We start from the raw sequence: 20,073 nt of genomic DNA on the forward strand, positions 1-20,073 counted from the left end.
GATGAAAGGGAGAAACGAACGGCTATTAACAGCATAAAACCAACTGAGGGCACATACTTCAACCTGACACACAAAGGTTCAATTCTTTGATGGAGCTCCCACATAAAGAGAAACTGAAGCCACATTTTCAGAACCTTTGATGTGGGCTTAAAGCCTATGTGATGTAAAACCAGCTATTTCAGTCTGATCTTTATGCCTGGAGGTCGAGTTTAAACCAGCTGTGTAGCAATGCTATTGGAATTCATGGTACAAATGAAATAACTATTTAACTAGATATCACCCAACCTTCTGTCAACTCCCAGCCACAGTCTCTCTCATTGACTATTAGCCACTTATCACTGATCTCACCCCACCAACTACCTTAACATATCAGTGCCAACTCTCCCCACACTTATCCAACCCACCCGTTGTCTACAATGCCCTCATTCACTACCCATTGCCATCACCCGCTCCTATCCCATTGTCTGTCACCTTTTCCAATCTCATCAATTTTCATCACCCCTTCTAACCCAATGAGCTTGAGTAAAACAGTGCTTCCAGTATAGCAGATAAAATAGTGAAGCATTTTCAAAACAAAACATGATTGTATTTTCCTCCACAACACAAAATGCCTTGTAAAGGATTCAAATGTTTTGTATGTCAACAAGCGAAGCCAGCCATGTTACTCTGCTCGCCAATTTCTGTACAGTTCACAATCGCACAATATGCCTTGGTATCTGGAGAAAACCTCCTAAAATCTGGCACATAAACTGTGCAGACGCTACTGATCAAACATGCAGGCAGCAGGATAGACACCACATATAGCAAGAAACAACAGCAGGTAACACCGCGATCATCCTTTCACATGCATCGTCCTTTATATTGAGCAATGCAGAATATTTTTGGTTGGCTTCTGATAGCCAGGACTACCCTCTTAAAATTCTATCTCAAGTCATTTCAAGTAAAAGATTCGGGTAATTCTACCCCTCCCCACTCCACTGACGTTGCTGTCCATTGCAGATTCCAAACACTGCCATTCCTGGACTATTCCTCACTCGTGGGCTTTATCATTAGCGTGTGCAGGCTACTTATTGTAAATCCAATGCTTGGGGCATGAGTGCTTCTGTCTGTGTTAATTATTACCTATCCCTGATTGCCATGGGAACCTGGCAATGATTCCTGGATAACTTTAAGAAGCATGTTAAAAGGCAACTTGCTGGTGAAGGTCAAGTGATGCAGCTCAGCCAGGGCAGGTCTCCTCTGAAGAAGACTGACCATAAAATGTAAGCGCAGAAGTAAATCGTTAGCATTCAAGCTTTTGTTATCATAACGTAGCAGCTCCAGAGTTATTACTGATCATTTTATTTCCAGATTTATTTACATTGTTTTCAACCAAAACAAACTTTGACTCCCAAACCTCCAAAGTGGGATTTAAACGAACTTTCTTGGTTAGTAAGCAAGGTTCTCTATATTTATATTGCCAGTGTTGGACTGGAGTACACAAAGTCAGAAGTCACATGACAACAGCTTATCGTCCAACAGATTTATTTGAAATGACAAGCTGTTGGAGCATAGCTGATTAAATGAGGCCGAGAGATAATTGCAAAATATCAAAAATAAAGGTGGTGCTGGAAACAAACCATATGATTGGAATAACAAGATCGGTATAAGAGTCACATGCTGAGGGTCTAATAAGTATTCCAAAGTTGTACAAACTAATCAAGGTAGAGAAATCATAACAATTTATCAAGGCGATGGTGATAAAACAGGACAGTGAGGAAGATTTTACAGATACAGAACAGCATGGTGGGGTCACATTTAGTGTGACATGAACCATGACCGATGTTGAGGCCATCTTCATGTCTCTCAGTCTCATTTAATCAGATTATAGGTCATCACTTCGCTTGTTATTCAGCTGGTGACACTTTACTCACACCATCCGACAGTTTTGATCACCTGCAGGGGCTTATTAATCAACACTCCACTCACACCATTTGTATGCTCTTTTGATCTCTTTGCCCTTGATGTCTCTGCTAATAAATTCTGTGCCTGTGTGCCTCTTTCTCACTTCACCCGACAAAGGGACAGCGTTCTGAAAGCTTGTTTTTTCAAATAAACCTGATAGTCTATAACCTGGTGTCGCATGACTTCTGACTTTTTATAGTCCAGTAATTTAACCATTATAACACCTACTGAGCTGGTGGTGTGAGACAGAGATGATTCTTATCTTGTCTTTCCCAACATTTAGGCCTATACACTTTCCATCCCAGAACACTGACAAGAACAGTGATGGTTATTCAATAGGGGCACTGAGCTGGGCCCCAGTTTCTTGAAAATTAACTTAACCCAGCAATTCCAACTCAAATTCAATGTGGGAAGCTTCCCAGTTGCATGGAGATGGTTCGGAGTTTGTCATCAGTCTCCCTAGTAGCTTGGGAGCCCTGATCTGTGAAGCTGATACAAAGACTGAACAAAGGACAAAACTTCAGGAATTAAACTCATTTCTCAAACAAGCAGACAGGCAGTCCATTTAAACTACAGTTTCATGCACCAAGCTCCTGTTTTACACTTATTTCATATGAAGAACATGTCAGAATTTTCCTCAGTACTTTTAAAGAGGTAAATAAATTCTATTGATAACAGAGATCGCTAAATACGAGGGAAGTCCACATCCTGCATACAAGTAAAAAACTACAAAAATAAAGAAGAGGTTCGAAGGCGCAGGCACAGTGAAAGTGTTCCCATATGTATGGCAGTGCGCACAACAAGGCGTTGTCAATAAAATATCGTCTCAAATAAAGCCAATAAAGGAATGTCGCAGAAATTCACAAGACACATTCACTTACGTGAGCATACATATGTGGTGTGCATATATGTTAGACACCAATTGCAAGTTCAGGAGAAGCATCTTTAACCAGAGTGCTACAAGGTGTAACCCACTAGTACATGGAATAGACAAAGCGAAGAGCAGTGATGCACTTAAACAGAAGTGACATAAACCCGAGAAAAAAAGCTCTAAAATCGACGGGCCGAGGACGGCAGAGGACTCACGGGGAGCGCAGATGCCATCGCAAAGTATTCAGGTCAAACTGCCTCGTTCCAGGTTAGAGGAGAAAAGGAAATTCCAGGTAAAAGATTGACACTGACCGACTGGTGGGTTTTGGCAGATACAGTCTTCACCGCATCGGGATCCCAGATGACCAAGTCACTGTCGGAGCCCACAGCCACTCTGCCTTTCCGCGGGTACAGGTTGAAGATTTTGGCAGCATTGGTGCTCGTTACCGCCACAAACATGTTCTCATCCATTTTCCCAGTCGCCTGCAGAACAGAAAACAACTCACAGTCAATCGCTCAGCCTCCCAGAGAGCCAGGGATGTTCCTTTCAAATGCAAGTTTTTTTGAAAAAAATGGCATTCCCGTATTTTCTGAACTTAAACAGAAAGGTTTTCAAAAGCCTGAGATGCTCAGTTTTCAAAATTCACTTCTGGAGAATGGGGGCTGGGGTGGGCCATATTAGCTCTCAGTGAAGACAGCTGCTATCAGCAACACTGTGAAGGGACTGAAATTCCAGACACATTCCTGGACGTCAATTAAAAGAAAACATGTCTCTTTTGGGCACGTAAACCTTAAGAGTGTCGCTTTCTGGCAGGAAACCGCGGCCAAATAATCTCACCACAGATTGGCTCGCGCAACGACTCCACTTACCACTGCCTTGTCCCAGATGATGGACATCCGCTCCTCTGCCCCATTCGTGCCCTCAGGAATCTGAGTGAAATCATCCTTTCCGATCGCCTTCTGTGCTGTGCTAAACGTGCAGTGAGCACTTCCTGCTACTTGCAAGTCACCACTAGAGAAAGACCAGGCACAGTCATTTAACATCAAGGCAGTGATATCCACATTCCACCTCCAGTGTTAGTCATAAACAAGAAGCCAACAAGTTTACAGCTAGTCTGCCCACAGACTAAATGTAATATTGTGTGAGATTACAGATGCATTTAACACAAAGTTCTCTGGAGAATCTCTCTTTTCTGGTGCTTTGCAGATTGCAAAACAAGAATGGTTTTGAAATCTGTTTGTGTGTTCGGTGCGCACTGGAGGTACAATAAAGAAGGCAAATGTTTGACCAAACACTATTCAGACGGGAGCAAACTGATGTGCGTCGTTGCCAATCATGAAATTTTTATTGCAGTTTCATTCTATCCACACATAATAAGACATTGACATACCTTAACCAAATGAGAGGCATTAATGTGACTGGATCTAGGTCTCCATTATGGGTGGAACTCTCTATTGATCCTCTATAAAGGTGTCAATCTCTTAGCTTTGTCTCTTTTACAATTGGATATTAGCTCTAAGAAGTCATCTAACTCAGAGGCCATGGGAGCCGCTCAGAAGTAAATGCGAATCACACCAGTTCTTAAGTGTGCTCTCTCCTGGACTGCAGACATTGAAATGTTTGAGGTTTAAGTAATGTCAAGAACTGTGGGGCCCTCGCTTGAAAAGGGGGACCATTCTTCATTTCTGACATCCAGCCCACTGACCAGTGAGATAGCTATTAAAAAAAACGTCTGCAATACGGTGGAGTGGTCGTGCCCCCATCCCTGGGGCTGGAGGCCCGGTTCAAGTCCCAGCTGCTTCAGAGATGTGTAATGACATCACTGAGCAGATTGATTAGACCAAATTATCAAAAGCAAATTATTTTTACTTTAATATACCCACTGGACAAAGACAAAAGACAGGCAAGGGACTAAGTAGAGCGTAATCCCTGACATGTTCAGCAGGAGAAACGGCCAAAGTTATGCCTGGTAAATTGTGGCTCAATTCTGCTCTTTGCTTGTGCACCACCAGACTTAGAAAATGCTTCAACTGTTACACACAGTCTAAGAGTGACTGTGGTTGCAGTAATGTTCCATGCTTCAGTAACAGGAAATCTGTCCAATGCAATTAACTGGCTGATGAGCCAACCCACAGCTATGCTTCTGATCTGGAATCCTGTTCGGTCTGCACTCAGGGCAGAAATTACGAAAATAGGGAAAAAAAGGTGCTATTTTATTCCCTGCTATGATTGTCGCTCATGATGACTAGAACTCCTGTTCATATGCAGATAGCTCTTCAACAGATAGAACATTTATAGAGTCGCTGCACTCAAACAATAACCAGGCACTTAGCTAAAGGAGCAAGAGGCCATTCAGCCCATTGTGATGATGAAAGAACTGCACTCTGAAGGACTGGACTCACTTGCCTGCCCATCCTCCAGAGCCCAACAAATATTCCCCCAAGAGGTAGTTACTGAATACCCCTTTCAAAAGTTCCTGTTAAATCTGCTTCCATCAGACCATAACACATCATACAGACAAAACTGGCTTATCCCTCACTCATTCTTTTGCCATTTATCTGAAATCTGTGTTCTCTTGTAACTGAGCTCTTCACAGTGCAAACCGCTTCTCCCTATCTATCTAAACAAAACCACTCATCATTTTGAAAAGCTCAGCTAAATCTCCCCTGAGCCTCCTCTGTTCTAAGAATAATTCCAGTGAACTTTGGCACCAGCAAAATTTCTACAAACAGCATCCTGAGCAGAGTAAGCAGCGAATTTCTGTTGTGGGCAGAAATGATTCAGAGATCAGTGTATGCAAAGGAGGCTGTGCCAAAAGGACTCACTTTCGTAACACAGCAACTCAACGTTTGGAAACGTGTTAATTATCTGATGAAACACAGTAGCATTTCCAGAGCCATGTTATTCTACAACTCACTATTCAGACGGGCTATCTTGCAATGCTTTTGAGGCTGGAGATTTTTGGCTTAACTATTCACTGCTCAGACAAAACTAAGCAGTGCTCAGACCAGGAACGCAGCCTGACACATTGAAAACCCTAAACTTGCTGTAATGTGATGTGGGGGCGCTGGTGTTGGACCTGGATGGACAAAGTCAGAAGTCGCACAACACTAGGTTACAGTCCGACAGAGATAGTAAGAGCTGCCGATGCTGGAGTCAGAGATTACACAGAATGGAGCTGGAGGAATACAGCAGGCCAGGTGGCAGAGGAGCAGGAAAGCTGACATTTCGGGTCCAGACCCCAACCAAAAAGTCAGCTTTCTGGCGCCGCTGATGCTGCCTGCTCTGCTGTGTTCCTCCAGCTCCATGCTGTCTTGTCTCTGGCTGTACAGTGTGTATATCCATATTGTACAGTCCAACAGATTTATTTGGAATCACACAAGCTTTCAGAGTATTGTTCCTTCACCAGCTGCATTTGGCGAAGGAGCAGCGCTGAGAAAGCTTGTGCAATTCTAAATAAATCTGTTGGACCATAACCTGGTGTTGTGTGACTTCAGACTTTTTCCGTAATGTGTTGAGAATTCGTTATGAAAGCTAGCAGGTCAACAGTTAAAAGAAAATATTTCCTTTTAAGTTACAAAGTATCAGATGACTGATATCACAAATGAACATTGACTAGCAATAATCTCAAAGACATCAATGGAGAAAACAATTTGAATTGCAAAATCAAAGGGGCAGGCATATCATGTTGGCAAGTTAGTTATTACATTGGAAAGGCAGCAAGGTGAGGGAATATTGCTCTAAGTTTGATGGTGAAATGTATTTTTTCCTATCTATCTGCTTTCTCTTAGTGTCTGTATCTACATGCTGATTGTCTTCAGTTTCCAGCTCTATTGAGAATCATTCTCCTTTGAATGTCAAGCCACATGATCTCTGGTCTTAACCTTCTTTCTTTGTGCATTGCTTCCAGGGTAAGGTCACCCTGCCGCATGGGCCAGTTTTCTTTTTAAATCCAAGAAATTTATAATTGGATCAATCGTTCAGAGATCAATCTTCTTAAAAATATCTACTGTTATAATCTTAAAAGGAATGCTGTAGGAAAGATGTTGAGAAACTTGAAAGGATTCAGAAACAAAAATTATTAGGATGTTGCCAGGGTTGGAGGGTTTGAGCTACAGGGAGAGGCTGAATAGGCTGGGGCTATTTTCCCTGGAACATCACAGGCTGAGGGGTGGCCTTTAAGAGTTTTATAAAATCATGAGAGGCATGGATAGGGTGAATAGCCAAAGTATTTTGCCCAAGGTAGGGGGGTCCAAAATTATAGGGCACAGGTTTCAGGGGGAAAGATTGAAAAAGGATCTAAAGGGCAACTTTTTCCACATAGAGGGTGGTGCATGTATGGGAACGAGCTGCCAGAGAAAGTGGTGGAGGCTGGTACAATTACAACATTTAAAAGGCATTTGGATGGGTACATGATTAGGAAAGGTTTGGAGGGATATGGGCTAAGTGCTGGTAAATGGGACTAGATCAGTTTAGGATATCTGGTCAGTATGGAAAAGTTGGACCGAAGGGCCTGTTTCTGTGTGGTACATCTCGATGACTATAATCAGCCAGTTTGGGCAAATCACTGTTGAGCTCCCAGCATGCAGCTGGGATTCCTACTTGACTGCTGCATCGGGGTCTTCATCCAAAATGCATGCTCAACATATCAGGGCAGCAGGAAGATTCCAAATAAGTATCGACATGGGACACAGTACTAGGTGGGACCTGTGCACCTTGATGTTCTGATTAATGCTTTTACTATAAATTTAACATCATGGCAATCAAAGTGTCCTTTCCCTCCATCTGTAACACAAAACATGTCCTTTAGGGAAGGATTTTGCTGTCTGTACGTGATCTAGATACATGTGACTCCAGTCCGAGAGCAACGTGGCTGGTTTTTAAACAACCCTCTGAAATGGCCACGTGTGCCATTTCAGTCAATTTATGAAAAATTAGAGATGATTAACAAGCTTTAGCCTTTTCTACCAGTGCCCACATTCCACAAAAAATTAAGTGGAAAACAAAAATCCAACACAGTCCAATGTTAACCATGGTAACAAGTCTGTAGTCAGTCGATTACTTTCAAACATAGAATAGTAAAGTATAGGAACAGGCCCTTTGGCCCATCCATGTTGCCATTCTAACTTAATCTGATCAGCCTACACGTAGTCTGTATCTCTCAATTCCCTGCCTTTCTAATTGCCTCTTAAATGTTGCTATTGTATCTGCTTCGACTACAACCCCTGGCAATGTGTTCCAGGCACCTACCATCCCCTGGCTTTGTATATCTCTTTTAAACTTTTCCCCCCTCTCACCTTAAACCTCTGCCCCCTTGTATCTGGGAAAATCACTCCGACTATCCATCGAATCCAAGCTTCTCATAATTTTATACACTTCTATTCGGTCGCCCCTCAGTCTCCAACACACCAGCAAAAAGGATCCAAGTCTGTCCAATCCCTCCTTACAGATAACACATCCTAAATCCAGGCAACATCTGATCTCCAAAGACTCCACCATCCTTCCCACAGTGTGGAGATTGGAACTGACTTCCACTAATGTGAAACAAAGGAGCTACGGACAATGCAAATCTGAAACTGAAATGTACCGGAAAGCCTCAGCAGGTCTGTGGAGAGAAAAGCGCAGTTATTTTCCGAGTGACGCTCTGTCAGGCTTTACCTCGCTAAGAGGGAGATCAGGTGGTCGGGGGTGGTGGGATCTGGACTGAGCGGTGGTGAAGTTACAAAAGCTGCAGCCTTGGCCCAGTTTTTGCTCCAATAATGCGTGCCGTCTGTGCCAAGGCTGGCAGTGATGGGCTCTCCAAACACCACGTTACCTATAGCAACAGGAAAAACAAATGGTTTGGCATCAAAGCTGTGCTCTATCCCAAACGGCTTACAGCATCCATCAGGCAAAACAGACAGGAAAGGAAAAATCTGGCCCCACCTTTTTTCTTGGCTTGGGCTATGATGTCTGCAGCAGTCTTACTCATTACTTTGGTGACATAGAGAGGACAGTTGGTCTGGCCAGCGACTGTGATAGCACGGAATACAGCTTCTGCCTCCAACTGCGTAACAAAAAACACATGTTATAGTCGGAGCCCTTGGGTACACACACACACGAAAAGAAAACTTTGTGAAAGCCTCTCATCTCCTGCTCAAAATTAATGGCTTTTTCTGCGGAAAATGCACCGCAATGACATGTCTTTCCATTAACTGTTAACCGCCCGTTCGACAGCAACAGTCATTTACATTCATGTAGCACCTGTGGCCTTCCTCTACACTTAAACGGTGGATTGTCTGGCAGCATTCGAGCATACAAGAATTAGGAGGTTTAAAAGACGAAAACAGAAAAACATGCCACGCCTATCCTGACTGCCAGACATTTTAAAGCAATTTGCATTTAAGCTCATACCTTTGGAAGGGCAGCCACTCATCTAACGTGATATAAGCTGATCTGCACTTACAGGAACAGAAGTGAGATTATGGTACCCCAGTCAGTTCTGATGACGTTAACCGAAACATCGGGCAACTCTTCCAGTGCCCATCTTCAAGAGGAGCAAAGCGGGGCAGGTAGAGCTTCAGGCTGATCTCCTCCCACCCTCCCCAACAAACACTCTGCCCTCAGCGCCACATTCAAGCTCAAATCTTGGAGGCTGGGTCTTTATCCCCGAGCTTCTCAGCAATGCAACCACACTCAATGGTCCAGGCAGGAAACACAAATTAAAGAGATCACTTTTGAGGAGTATTTTAAAAGGAGCAGAAAGGGGTAGGAGATGCTCAGGGAAAGAATACAAGAGCTCAGTTCCTTTGTCAGCGGCAGGTACAGGCAGCTAAGGTGGAGTAATGGACACTGGAGACACAAGTTGGACAAAAATTGCAAAAACAACATTGCTGTAAAACATGCAACTACCTTCCAGTTAACTGCAAGGAAGGGGAGATTGTAAAATGCTCACATGCTCCAACTGCATGAATATCTGAAACTTACACACAGACACAAACACATTTGCCACCATTCGGACCATATCCCTCTAAATTGTTACTATTCATGTAGCCATCCAGATGCCTGTTAAATGTTGCATTTGTACCAGCCTCCACCACCTCCTCTGGCAGCTCACTCCATTCACACGTCACCATCTGTTTGAACAAGTTGCCCCTTAGGTCCCTTGCGTATCTTTCCCCTCACACCATGTCCTCCAGGTTTGGGCTCCCCTGCCCTGGGGGAAGTAAAAAAACCAACCTTGGCTATTCACCCTATTGTTACGAAGCTGTGTAGAGTAATCATGAATTGGAAGGTAGGAAGCTAGAATTTGTTTGTAAAAAAGAAAATGATCAAGGAGAACAGTGCGTGGATCCTTCAACAGATAAAGTGTTTTTCTAAGCTTAGAGATTTATACAGGGAAAAAAAACTGTACGTAGCTGAAGATGTACAGCCAGTTCTGAAATGGAAACATGTATCAGTTGGCTGTGAGACTGGAAACCTTAGGCATGGTTTGATGTTTTAGCAACTAGGTGGAATCAGCCAATTAATATAAACCAAACACTAAACGATTCTAGGCCAATTGAATTTAAACTGATAGTTTTGACAACTTTGAACCAATGTTGTTCTAAGAAAATTGATAATGCCATCCAAGGTACATAAATGGAGAGGGCTTTTGAAAAAAAAAAATCGGTGAGAGAGCAAACTTCTGTCTAAGAAATAAGCAACAAGCTCTCACAAGAAATCAATAACCTCTTTAAGAAAGTACCATCTTATCCAGAAAAAGGTACACAGCACTTCTGGCTAAGAGTCCTCAGAGAGAAAACATCCCTGGCAGCAGGACAAGTGGAAGAAAGGTGTTTATGACTTGAGAGACAGTGGACAAGGCACAGCATTCCGGAAGACACAGTCTCTCAAAGTCCACACAGAATAAGTTTCAATTTAAAAAAAAACTACTTGGGTTATATCACTGGACTTACGTTTATTGGAATAGCATACCAGTAGAATTTTGTTCAGTTAGGGAATAGTTAGGAGTTGGGGGGAATTGTTCAGCTTAGTAGTAGTCCTGTTAATTTGTTCACTGCTAGGGTTAAATAAGACCATAAGACCGTAATAAATTCATTGTTACTTGTTACTTATAAAGTGAATATCCGGGATTTTCATTCATTTAACCTCCCCTTCTCTGTAACAGTTTACTCCTTTTTAAACAGATTAGGTGAGGTGAGCCAAGCTTCTCTGGGTGTTTCAGATTTAATTATTAGAAGGGGACTTCTACTCCTGCTGTAACAGGCTGGGGGCTTGTGTTTCGATTTTAATTATCAGAGGGGTCTGACCTGCCCTTCCTAAGACTATCTGTGCCCCTTTGACTTTATAAGCCTCTAAAAGATCATCCCTCAGCCTCCAACACTCCAGGGAAAATAGCCCCAGCTTCCTCAGCCTCTTCCCTATAGTTCAAACCGTCCAACCCAGCAACATCCTTATACATCTTTTTGAGCCCTTTCAAATTTCACAACATCTTCCTTATAGCAAGGACGCCAGAACTGAATGCGGTATTCCAAAAGCGGCCGATCCAAGGTTCTGTCCAGCTGCAAGATAACCTCCCAACTCCTATGCTCAATGCACTGACGAATGAAAACAAGTTCTTTCATCTTGAAAGAGAGATTCCTTCTGCCACGGCCAAAACAATGGGCGAGCCTGGAAACTGCAAGTCCCACCCCCACCCAAACAAAGCACTTTCGATTTCCAAGCTGAGGGTGGGGGAGAGGGGGTGCGGTGATGGCCTTTGGGTCAGATCAGGGTTCACATGCACAGTTCGCAGAGCTGCATATCTATTTAAGCCATCAGCTGTCTCCACTCAATTCAGATTTTGGTAGCCTAGGCGTATGGACAGTGACTACATGACTCCTAACCCTTGTGCACTTCTTTGGATATCAAGGCTGCCGCTCGGGATAACTCTGGTTGAGGTCAAATGAGCTTCGGAGATGGAGAAATGGTTTTTTTGGCAAAGTAAAGCGCCAATTTGGAATGGAAAACCATTCAGCAGTAAAATGTGCATAACTTCGTGAACAGTCAATTTCATTGCAAGGGTAAACACCTGTCAAAATCACATCAAAAAAAGCATTAAAAGAAGTGATGGAAAGGAGCTCTGTAAAATAAAGTATCAACAAATCCTATCAAAAGTAATTGCCAAGGGAGTCACAAATGTTATTTAAAAGTCCTGGTCTTTAGACCTTTGAAAATTAAAGCTTCAAAATTTTGTTAAAAAATCAGAGCTTGCTGCTTCACTCTGTTGACACAAGCCTGAGTCTTTCTATTTGGGGATTACAGCTTTGCAACAAATTTCACAACCATCCATTGTCACAGTGGCATGCTTGCCATTTCACAGTTTGATTGACTCAAAGTGGGTACATGCTCTTTAAAGTGAGATTACAAATTTGTTGGCATGAGTGGGTACAAAGTTGGCACAGAAGGCAAAAAAGGCCATGGGATTGACAGAAGCACATGGTTATCATGGAGGGGCAAAGAGCTATAGGGCTGGATACAGGTCTTGATGGGGATAGGGGGTATTGAGGTATAGGGGCATAGATTAGTATGGGTACCAAGGGGCAGGTGCAGGGCAAGAAGTAGAATGTGAGTAATGAGGATTTAAGAAGAAAGACGTGTATCAGCATAGGTGCTCCAGAAGGCGTGGATACACGGCATATATTGGCTTGGAGAATAGCAGGGGCGATGAGTCAAGTACAGGATACCAAGTTGCACAGATTAGTGTGGATGGGGAATGAAGAGTTAGGGCTGGAGCAAAGTTTTGTTTTCTTGTTTTTAATTTCCCCTCCAAATGTCAGTGATGGAGCACCAACAGAAGCTTCCTTCTAGCTTAGCTCCATCCCTGGTGAACACTGCATTCCCTTCAGGGTCACACAGCCCAAGCTCTAATGCGGCCTAAATCATCCGGGAAACCGCTCCTAAAGCTTGGTCTAGTGGAGCCGGATATTCTCTGACATGACTGGGGGTGCTGGAGGGAAGAGCAGGCAGGTAGATGGGGCCGTAAGAGGTTGGGGGAGACCCATAAAGGCATCAAAACACACAGCAAGCCTTTAGAATGGGAAATATTGGGAGCCATTGTTGAGATGCACCACAGGCAGTTAGATTGCTAACAGGACAGAAGTACATTTCTTTACTCTGCTCCTTCAGTGAAAAAAGATCTGTCGAAGTTGGAACTGAAAGAAAATGGGACAGTGAATTTGATTCTAGACGCCCAGTGGATTACGTTGTTTATTGAACTATTGAACTATAAGATCTTCCATTTCTCCTGTTGGCAGGTCAGCTACACCTGATGAAGATGCTGTGCTATTAAAGCTTGTGAGATTCCAAATAAACCTGTTGGACTATAACCTGGCGTTGTGTGACTTCTGACTTTGAAACTGACTCAGAGCGCCTACTCGCTGTGTTAGCTGAATCTCAGCAACATGCAGGGTCCAAAGGAAAGCTAGCTGGGGAGTGTGACTACAGCAGTATCAGCCAACGAATCCTGCTTAGCTCTTACTGGGAGTGAAGCTAAGTGGGAGACCGCTGCTTTGTAGCTGAGCCTGACACACACCCTAACCACATCTTCACAGTCTGGCGTCAAGCGAAGCTCCTGTATTCAGCATACAGGCTAAGGAACAGTGCCTGCATAAATCTTCACTGACGAAAAAAAACATTGCTGCATTTTTTTTAAACATATCATACGATGTGTGATATCATTCATGGCGCTGGCCAAGCATTCCTAACATATGAACCACTCAAGGACTCCAAGCTTTTAATCAGTGCCCTATTTATTTTTTAAACTCAGGATACTGCTGTTCCTTTTATCGATTGATTTTCAAAGGAATTATTTCCAACAACGGAAATCTAGTAGTTTAGGCTCTGCTCTTCCTGCAGTTCTCGAAGCAATTTTTCCCTCCCCGTCATTGATCTTTACCATAAGCTTACTCCCAATGTGACCCCTGATGCAACTGGCCCAGTACTGGGCTGTCAGACAAATTGGTTCTGGGCATAAGTGACCTCAATCTCCATCAAACCTGGGCACCAACAGCTCAATTTTAACTCTCCGCAAGTGAATGGGTTTTGACCAAGATAAAACAGAAGCACAGCAGGTCAGGCAGCATCAGAGGGGCAGGAAAGGTAATGTTTTAGGTCAGGACACTTCCTCAGCAATGGGGAAGGGGGAAAGGAGCTCTGAAACAAACATAAATAAGGGAGGTCTGCTTCCAAGATGGGGCATTCCTCTTCCGAACATCCCAGATGTCCTCTTATTCAAGGGCCACAACATGCCCCTCTTCAGCGGTCGAAAATGCTCTCGATTGCCTCTCTTGAGTTTCCCGCACCTCTGCCCTCACACCCCCTCCCCACAACAAAAAACAAAGACAGAATCCCCCTTGTCCTCAAATATCGCACCACTAACGTCCAGATTCAACATCTCATTTCGCCACCTACAAGCCAACCCCACCACCAAAGATATATTTCCCTCCCCACCCCTACCTGCCTTCCGTAGGGACCGTTCTCTCCGTGACTCCCTCATCCGCTCCACAGTCCCCACAAGCCCCACCGCCCCGGCACCTTTCACCGCAACTGCAGGAAGTGCTACACTTGTCCCTGCACTTCTCCCCTCACCTCCATTCAAGGAGCCAAAAAAAACCTTCTACACCAGACTGATGTTCACCTGTACATCCGCCAATGTGGTCTACTGTATCTGCTGTTTCCGATGTGGCCCCCTCTATATCAGTGAGACCAAGCAGAGGTTCAGGGACAGCTTTGTACAGCACGTGCACTCTGTTCGCGACAAACGACAACACCTCTGAGTCACCAATCATTTCAATTCCCCCTCCGACTCCGTGGGTGACATCCATCCTGGGCCTCTTCCAGCACCCAGAAACTGGAGGAGCACCACCTCATATTCCACCTTGGGAGTCTACAACCCAGTGGTCTCAATGTGGACTTTACTCACTTCAAAATCTCCCCACCCTCAGCTTCATCCCATGACCAACCCTCCCTCTCATCCCCGCCTCCTTGACCTGTCCACCTTCTCTCCCACCTATTCGCTCGTCCCACCTCATTGACCAATCCCCACCACTCCCTACCTGCACTCACCTATCACCATCCCACCTGCCTTCCCTAGCCCCACACCTCCTCTCTCTGTTTATTTCAATGCCCCCTTCCACCTCCCCCATTTCTGAAGAGGGGTCCCGACCTAAAACGTCAGCTTTCCTGTTCCTCCGATGCTGCCTGGCCGGCTGTGTTCCTCTAGCTCCATACTGTGTTATCTCAGACTCCAGCGCAGGCAGTTCTTACTATGTCTGAGTTTTGACTAAATTTTTATTTTACAAGAAACGTGTCTTCGTGTCCACAGGCTGTTCAATGATAGAGCAATACAGCCTCATCCAGCCTCATCCCAATATTACTCAATATCCAGACCAAATTTAGAGTCAAACAGTCATCCAGCACAGAAACTTACCCTTCAGTCCAACCAGTTCATGCTGAACATAATCTCAAACTAAACTAGTCTCACTTGCTTGCTCTTAGCCCATATCTCTCCAAACCTTTCCTATTCATGCACTTATCCAAATGTCTTTTATATGTTGTAATTGTACCCACATTCACTACTTCCTCAGGAAGTTCATTCAGCACATAATCACCCTCTGTGTTAAAAAACGTCCCTCACGTCTTTGTTTAAATCTCACCTCTCACCTTCAAAATATGCCTCCAGCCTTGAAAACACTACCCTCGGGTGAAGACACCCACCATTAACCCTATCTATACCACTCATGACTTCATAAAACTCCAAGGCCCCTCAAACTCTTACACTCCAGTGAAAAAGTCCCTCCAGAAGATTTTTTGTTCTTTCTCTTGTGGAATAGCCAGTACAACTCCGAATGGAACCAGCTACTTCAGCACAAACTAGATTTAAATCCCCAAAAAATTGTGGATGCTGGGCACCAGAGACAAAAGCCGAAATTGCTGGAAAAATGCTTTCTCTCAATGGAGAGAATCTGAGTTAATGTTTTGGGAGAAGTGACTTCAGAAGATTACTCTGCTTTCTCTGCACAGATGCTCCCAGACCTGCTGAGCTTTTCCAGCAATCTTGGTTGATTCCAACAGGTTTTTAAAAGAAAAACTGCCAAGTGTAATGAAGTCGACACATCGAAGGATCATTTGAAAAATAAACACATATTTACATAGTATTTTTACAGCCTTCAGATGTCTCAATATACTTTATTTCCAAACTGAAGTCACCACTGCATTATGGGAAACTCAAAAGCCAATTTACATAGGCTTAGCTCCCACAAACAGCAATGTAATGGTGAACAAACAATCTGATTTTTGGCAACGTTGATTGAGGTTCAAATACTGCCCAGGAATAATTCCACTGCTGTTCTTTGTAAAAATGTGCAGAATCTTTCACTTCTACTTCAAGAGGCAGAGGGGGCTTTGGTCTCATCTAACTTGCCCAAAATACATCATGTCTGACAATGCAGTACACCCTCAGCACCACACTGGAGTAATTTTGTACATTAATATTGTTTAAAGAGAATGATTGTAAAGTAACCATTAACTGTGATGTCCTACAGGATCCATCCTAATCCTAAAACAGTACTGTGCTAGAGGGCTGGTAAAGCATATATCAGCATGTTCTCTGTAACATTTAGCAAATTAACACTTCCTCTGTGAGCAGAGCCAAGCAGACTTTCGTACAGCCTTTCACTCCAGCTCATTGTGAAGCTAAAATAAAGAGCTATTGTTCAATAAATTAGTTCTAGCCAAAATTACAAACCTTGATTGTTCCTCCTAACTTCCCTCAGTTTTCTATTCCTCTTCGTTATTTTTAAATTTCCCATTTCTTTGCAATAATTTACCTTCTATAAAATAAATGGTTTCTCAATCATTAGCCACACGGTTGACTTTTCTTGATTTTGGGTGATCATATTCTAAATGCAATAAAGTATATTCTTTTTCCAAAAATAGCATGGTTTTCCAAGGTTGCAAACCAGCATTACAAAGGAGAACTGTGTGTGTGATCCATAGTTGTATTTTAATTCTGCAGGTCTAGTGTTACCACAATAAAGCCAATCAACAGCCTTGACCAGCAGAGAGGAACTAAATCTTGAATCAGTCAACATGGTTTGTTTTTATTCAAACAACAAGGAAGTGTTGCCAAGCAACCGACTTGGCTGTTGAGCCATGAATCCCAACAGTTACCAAACATCCTGAGTCTTTCTTAGCTCTGACTGGGTTAAGTGATGAATGTCATTCTTAGGGAGTTACTCCTGACTGGCTTGAGAATGGTTTAGCTCCCTCAGTAGGAAGCTATCACACTGAGGCTTCACGAATCAACCCCAAAGGAAATTCATTCAATGCTCTTCAGAAAGTCAGTAGTTGGGAAACTCCTCTTTAAAGAGTTCAACCTTAGGTCATGTTGAGGTTGTAAAGGACGCTGGTGAGGCTCCTTCTGGAGTACTGCATGCAGTTCGGGTCTCCTTATTATCAAAGGAATATCACTGAACTGGAAAGGGTTCAGAAAAGATTTACCGGGGCACTGCTGGGAATGGAGGGTTTGTATCAGAAGGATAGGCGAGGGCTTTTTCCACTGGAGTACAGGGAGGTTGAAAAGTGATCTGATAGAGGTTTACAAAATCATGAGGGGCATAGATAAGGCAAATAGTGAGGGTCTTTTCCCTAGGGTAGGCTGAGTTCAAAACTAGGGGCCATATTTTTAAGGTGAGAGGAGAACGATTATAAAATGGCATGAGGGGAACTTTTTGTTTTATTTTACAGAGAGCGTAGTTGGCGTGTGGGGAATGAACTGCCAGAGAAAATGGTGGATGCAGGCACAGTTACCCAAATGTCTTTTAAATGTTGTAAGTTCATAAGTAGGAAAGGTTTGCAGGGGTATGGGCCAGGAGCAGGCAGGTGGGACTAGTTTAGTTTGGGAGCATGGTCAGCATCGGCTGGTTGGACCAAAGGGTCTGCGTCTGGACTCTAGGGCTTTCTATAAAAGGAGGTGCCAATGTGAAAACAAAGCAGGTTAATATCTTAGATAACAAGGTGTCGAGCTGGATGAACACAGTAGGCCAAACAGCATCAGAGAAGCAGGAAAGCTGACGTTTTGGGTCTGGACCCTACTTCAGAAGGCAAATACTTGTGCAGAATCGGCATTGGCATTTGCAGAGGGAGAAAAACACAGATTGTAAAATACCCAAACTGGATCAAAAGTCAATCCTGCTGAAGCAGAAGTAGCAAAGGGAACTCAACTTTTATCTGATTCCCTGTGTGTTTTTCTTTGTGCATTGCTGTTTAAAGCATCTGTAGATTCATTACAAGAGACACTGAAAACTGCAGAGTACAATCTGAATACAGCTGCCCAGTACCCTTGTTCTCCCAAACACCATCATTTACCCCAACACTAGGCAACACTGGTATTGTTTACAATATGGTTACTGCATTTCCCTATGTTACATCAGCGACAAAATTCATCACGCAGGAAGAATCTAAAGTTTCTTGTCTCGTTACCTCCTCTGGCCGACTGAGTACGTGGCCCTCTGGACCGCTGATCCCCATCTCCAGTAAGCGTTTCTGTTCCTGTAACAAGGGAACCAAACCATGTTCAATCTGCCAAATGCAGACACGGTAAACACTGCCGAATGAAATTCACTGATGAGAAGCATCTAACGAGAAATTCAAATCCAGAAATTGAAAAGAACTGGTGTTGGGGTTTTGGTAGGGGGAGCGGGGGGAGGGGGATGGTTGGGAAGGAGGAGGAATAGGGTCCATATCAAGGTCTACCTTCAACAACTTGCCCCCTCCCCAACTCACCCCATAATCCAACAATTAAGTTATATGCTATTCAAATACAGTCAGAACTGAGGAAAACCTCAAAAAAGGTGGAGAGCTTTGCAAAATGCACTCAACTGATCACTTATTTTCAGTAATACATAGTATCAGATTAACTGGTGCTCCCCAAGGCCGGGCTTGCATCTGAGCGAGAGGCAGAAAAGCCATGTTCAGCCAAGAAACACTCCTCAAAAGTGTTCAATGGCTGCATTTCCCAAAAGATTCGACCCAAAGTCTCACTGCACTGACCTGGGCAATGATGTCTCCATTCTCTGCATGGACTTGTATTATCCCTCCAATGTCTCCCACATACTTGCAGATGTCGTAGAGCTGGAAAAAGAGATTGGGAACAAACAAAAATCAAAATGACGGGTCTGAGCCAGGTTCAGCAATGGATTTCAACATTCCCCATTCCAGCGGATGGATACATGTTTCCTCATCGAGAATCACTGACTACATGAGCAGCCCACAACAGTTTGGCAGGAAGTGAGAAACTCCAGTGATTTCGCTCCATACTTGTATCACAACCCCCAGATCTCTCCTTCCCATCCTGTGACTCAAATCAAACAACAGATATCAGGACCTGGAAAGAAAGGCATTAATTAAATATAGATAAAAGTCATTCTTTTGGTCTTGTGTCAACCATTTCTCCACAGTTGGCAACATCTTCTGTGTTTCGTACAATTCTTTTATCCTCTGGGGCTAGTCAGTCAGATCAAAATAATCTTTGACCACCCTGTATAAGCTGACATTTCTGTGGTATGCCCACCCTCTAGTTTAAATCTTTCCTGCTTCTCCTTTCTCATGGGTACAACTGGTGGAGAGCAAAGGGAGGGAATGCCCAATGGCATCTTGGTGATCTAGCTAACTATACAGAGCACAACTAGCTACAAAACATGGTCCATCAATTCAGCCTTCACCAACTCACCACCCCGCCCCCCCACCACCTCACCTCTCTAGCCCAATCATTAAGTTATTGACTAATGAGAATGCTCAATCTCCAAGTCACTCATCACTCTGGTGTGTAACTATGTTCTTGCTATGTGTCAGCATCTTGAAACACTCTCCTCAACAAGAACATGTCTGTGTCCCTATGTTGCAGGGACTACAGCAGTTTAAAGGTGGCAGCTCGCCTTTTCGAGGTCAATTAAGGATGAGCAATAAATACTGGCCCAGCCAGCAATCACCCACATCCCCACACACAGATTGATCCCCTCGCTACCAACACCCCAACAATGGCTGAATGAAGGGGAATAGGTCACTACTGAGTGTCTGGAATGGCTCCTTACCAAGGTCAAATACATCCAATGCCAATCTCATTCATTGGAAAATGTAGCATTCTGAAAAGCGGGCTCAGTTCAGTCAGGGTTTCCTCCCAATTTTCCTGATACTTACTGGCCATTCTCCGTGATAACATGGGAAGTCTGGCATCG

General features: G+C 43.7%; 1 protein-coding gene across 5 annotated transcripts in view; it reads right to left on the reverse strand.

Moving 5' to 3' along the window:
* The window catches only part of LOC125458184 (dihydropyrimidinase-related protein 3-like), a 227,507-nt gene that overhangs the window by 65,816 nt on the left and 141,618 nt on the right, over nt 1-20,073 (reverse strand). For all 5 annotated transcript variants that reach the window (XM_059650779.1, XM_048543174.2, XM_048543175.2 and 2 more), the window contains exons 6-11: nt 18,890-18,970; nt 18,320-18,388; nt 8,741-8,861; nt 8,474-8,630; nt 3,685-3,826; nt 3,127-3,297 (exon numbers count right to left, since the gene is read on the reverse strand). In XM_059650779.1, the coding sequence (XP_059506762.1) occupies nt 3,127-3,297; nt 3,685-3,826; nt 8,474-8,630; nt 8,741-8,861; nt 18,320-18,388; nt 18,890-18,970 (741 nt within the window). The remainder of the gene's footprint in view (nt 1-3,126; nt 3,298-3,684; nt 3,827-8,473; nt 8,631-8,740; nt 8,862-18,319; nt 18,389-18,889; nt 18,971-20,073) is intronic.

The sequence above is a fragment of the Stegostoma tigrinum genome, chromosome 13, assembly GCF_030684315.1.
Source record: "Stegostoma tigrinum isolate sSteTig4 chromosome 13, sSteTig4.hap1, whole genome shotgun sequence".
NCBI classification, from domain to species: domain Eukaryota; kingdom Metazoa; phylum Chordata; class Chondrichthyes; order Orectolobiformes; family Stegostomatidae; genus Stegostoma; species Stegostoma tigrinum.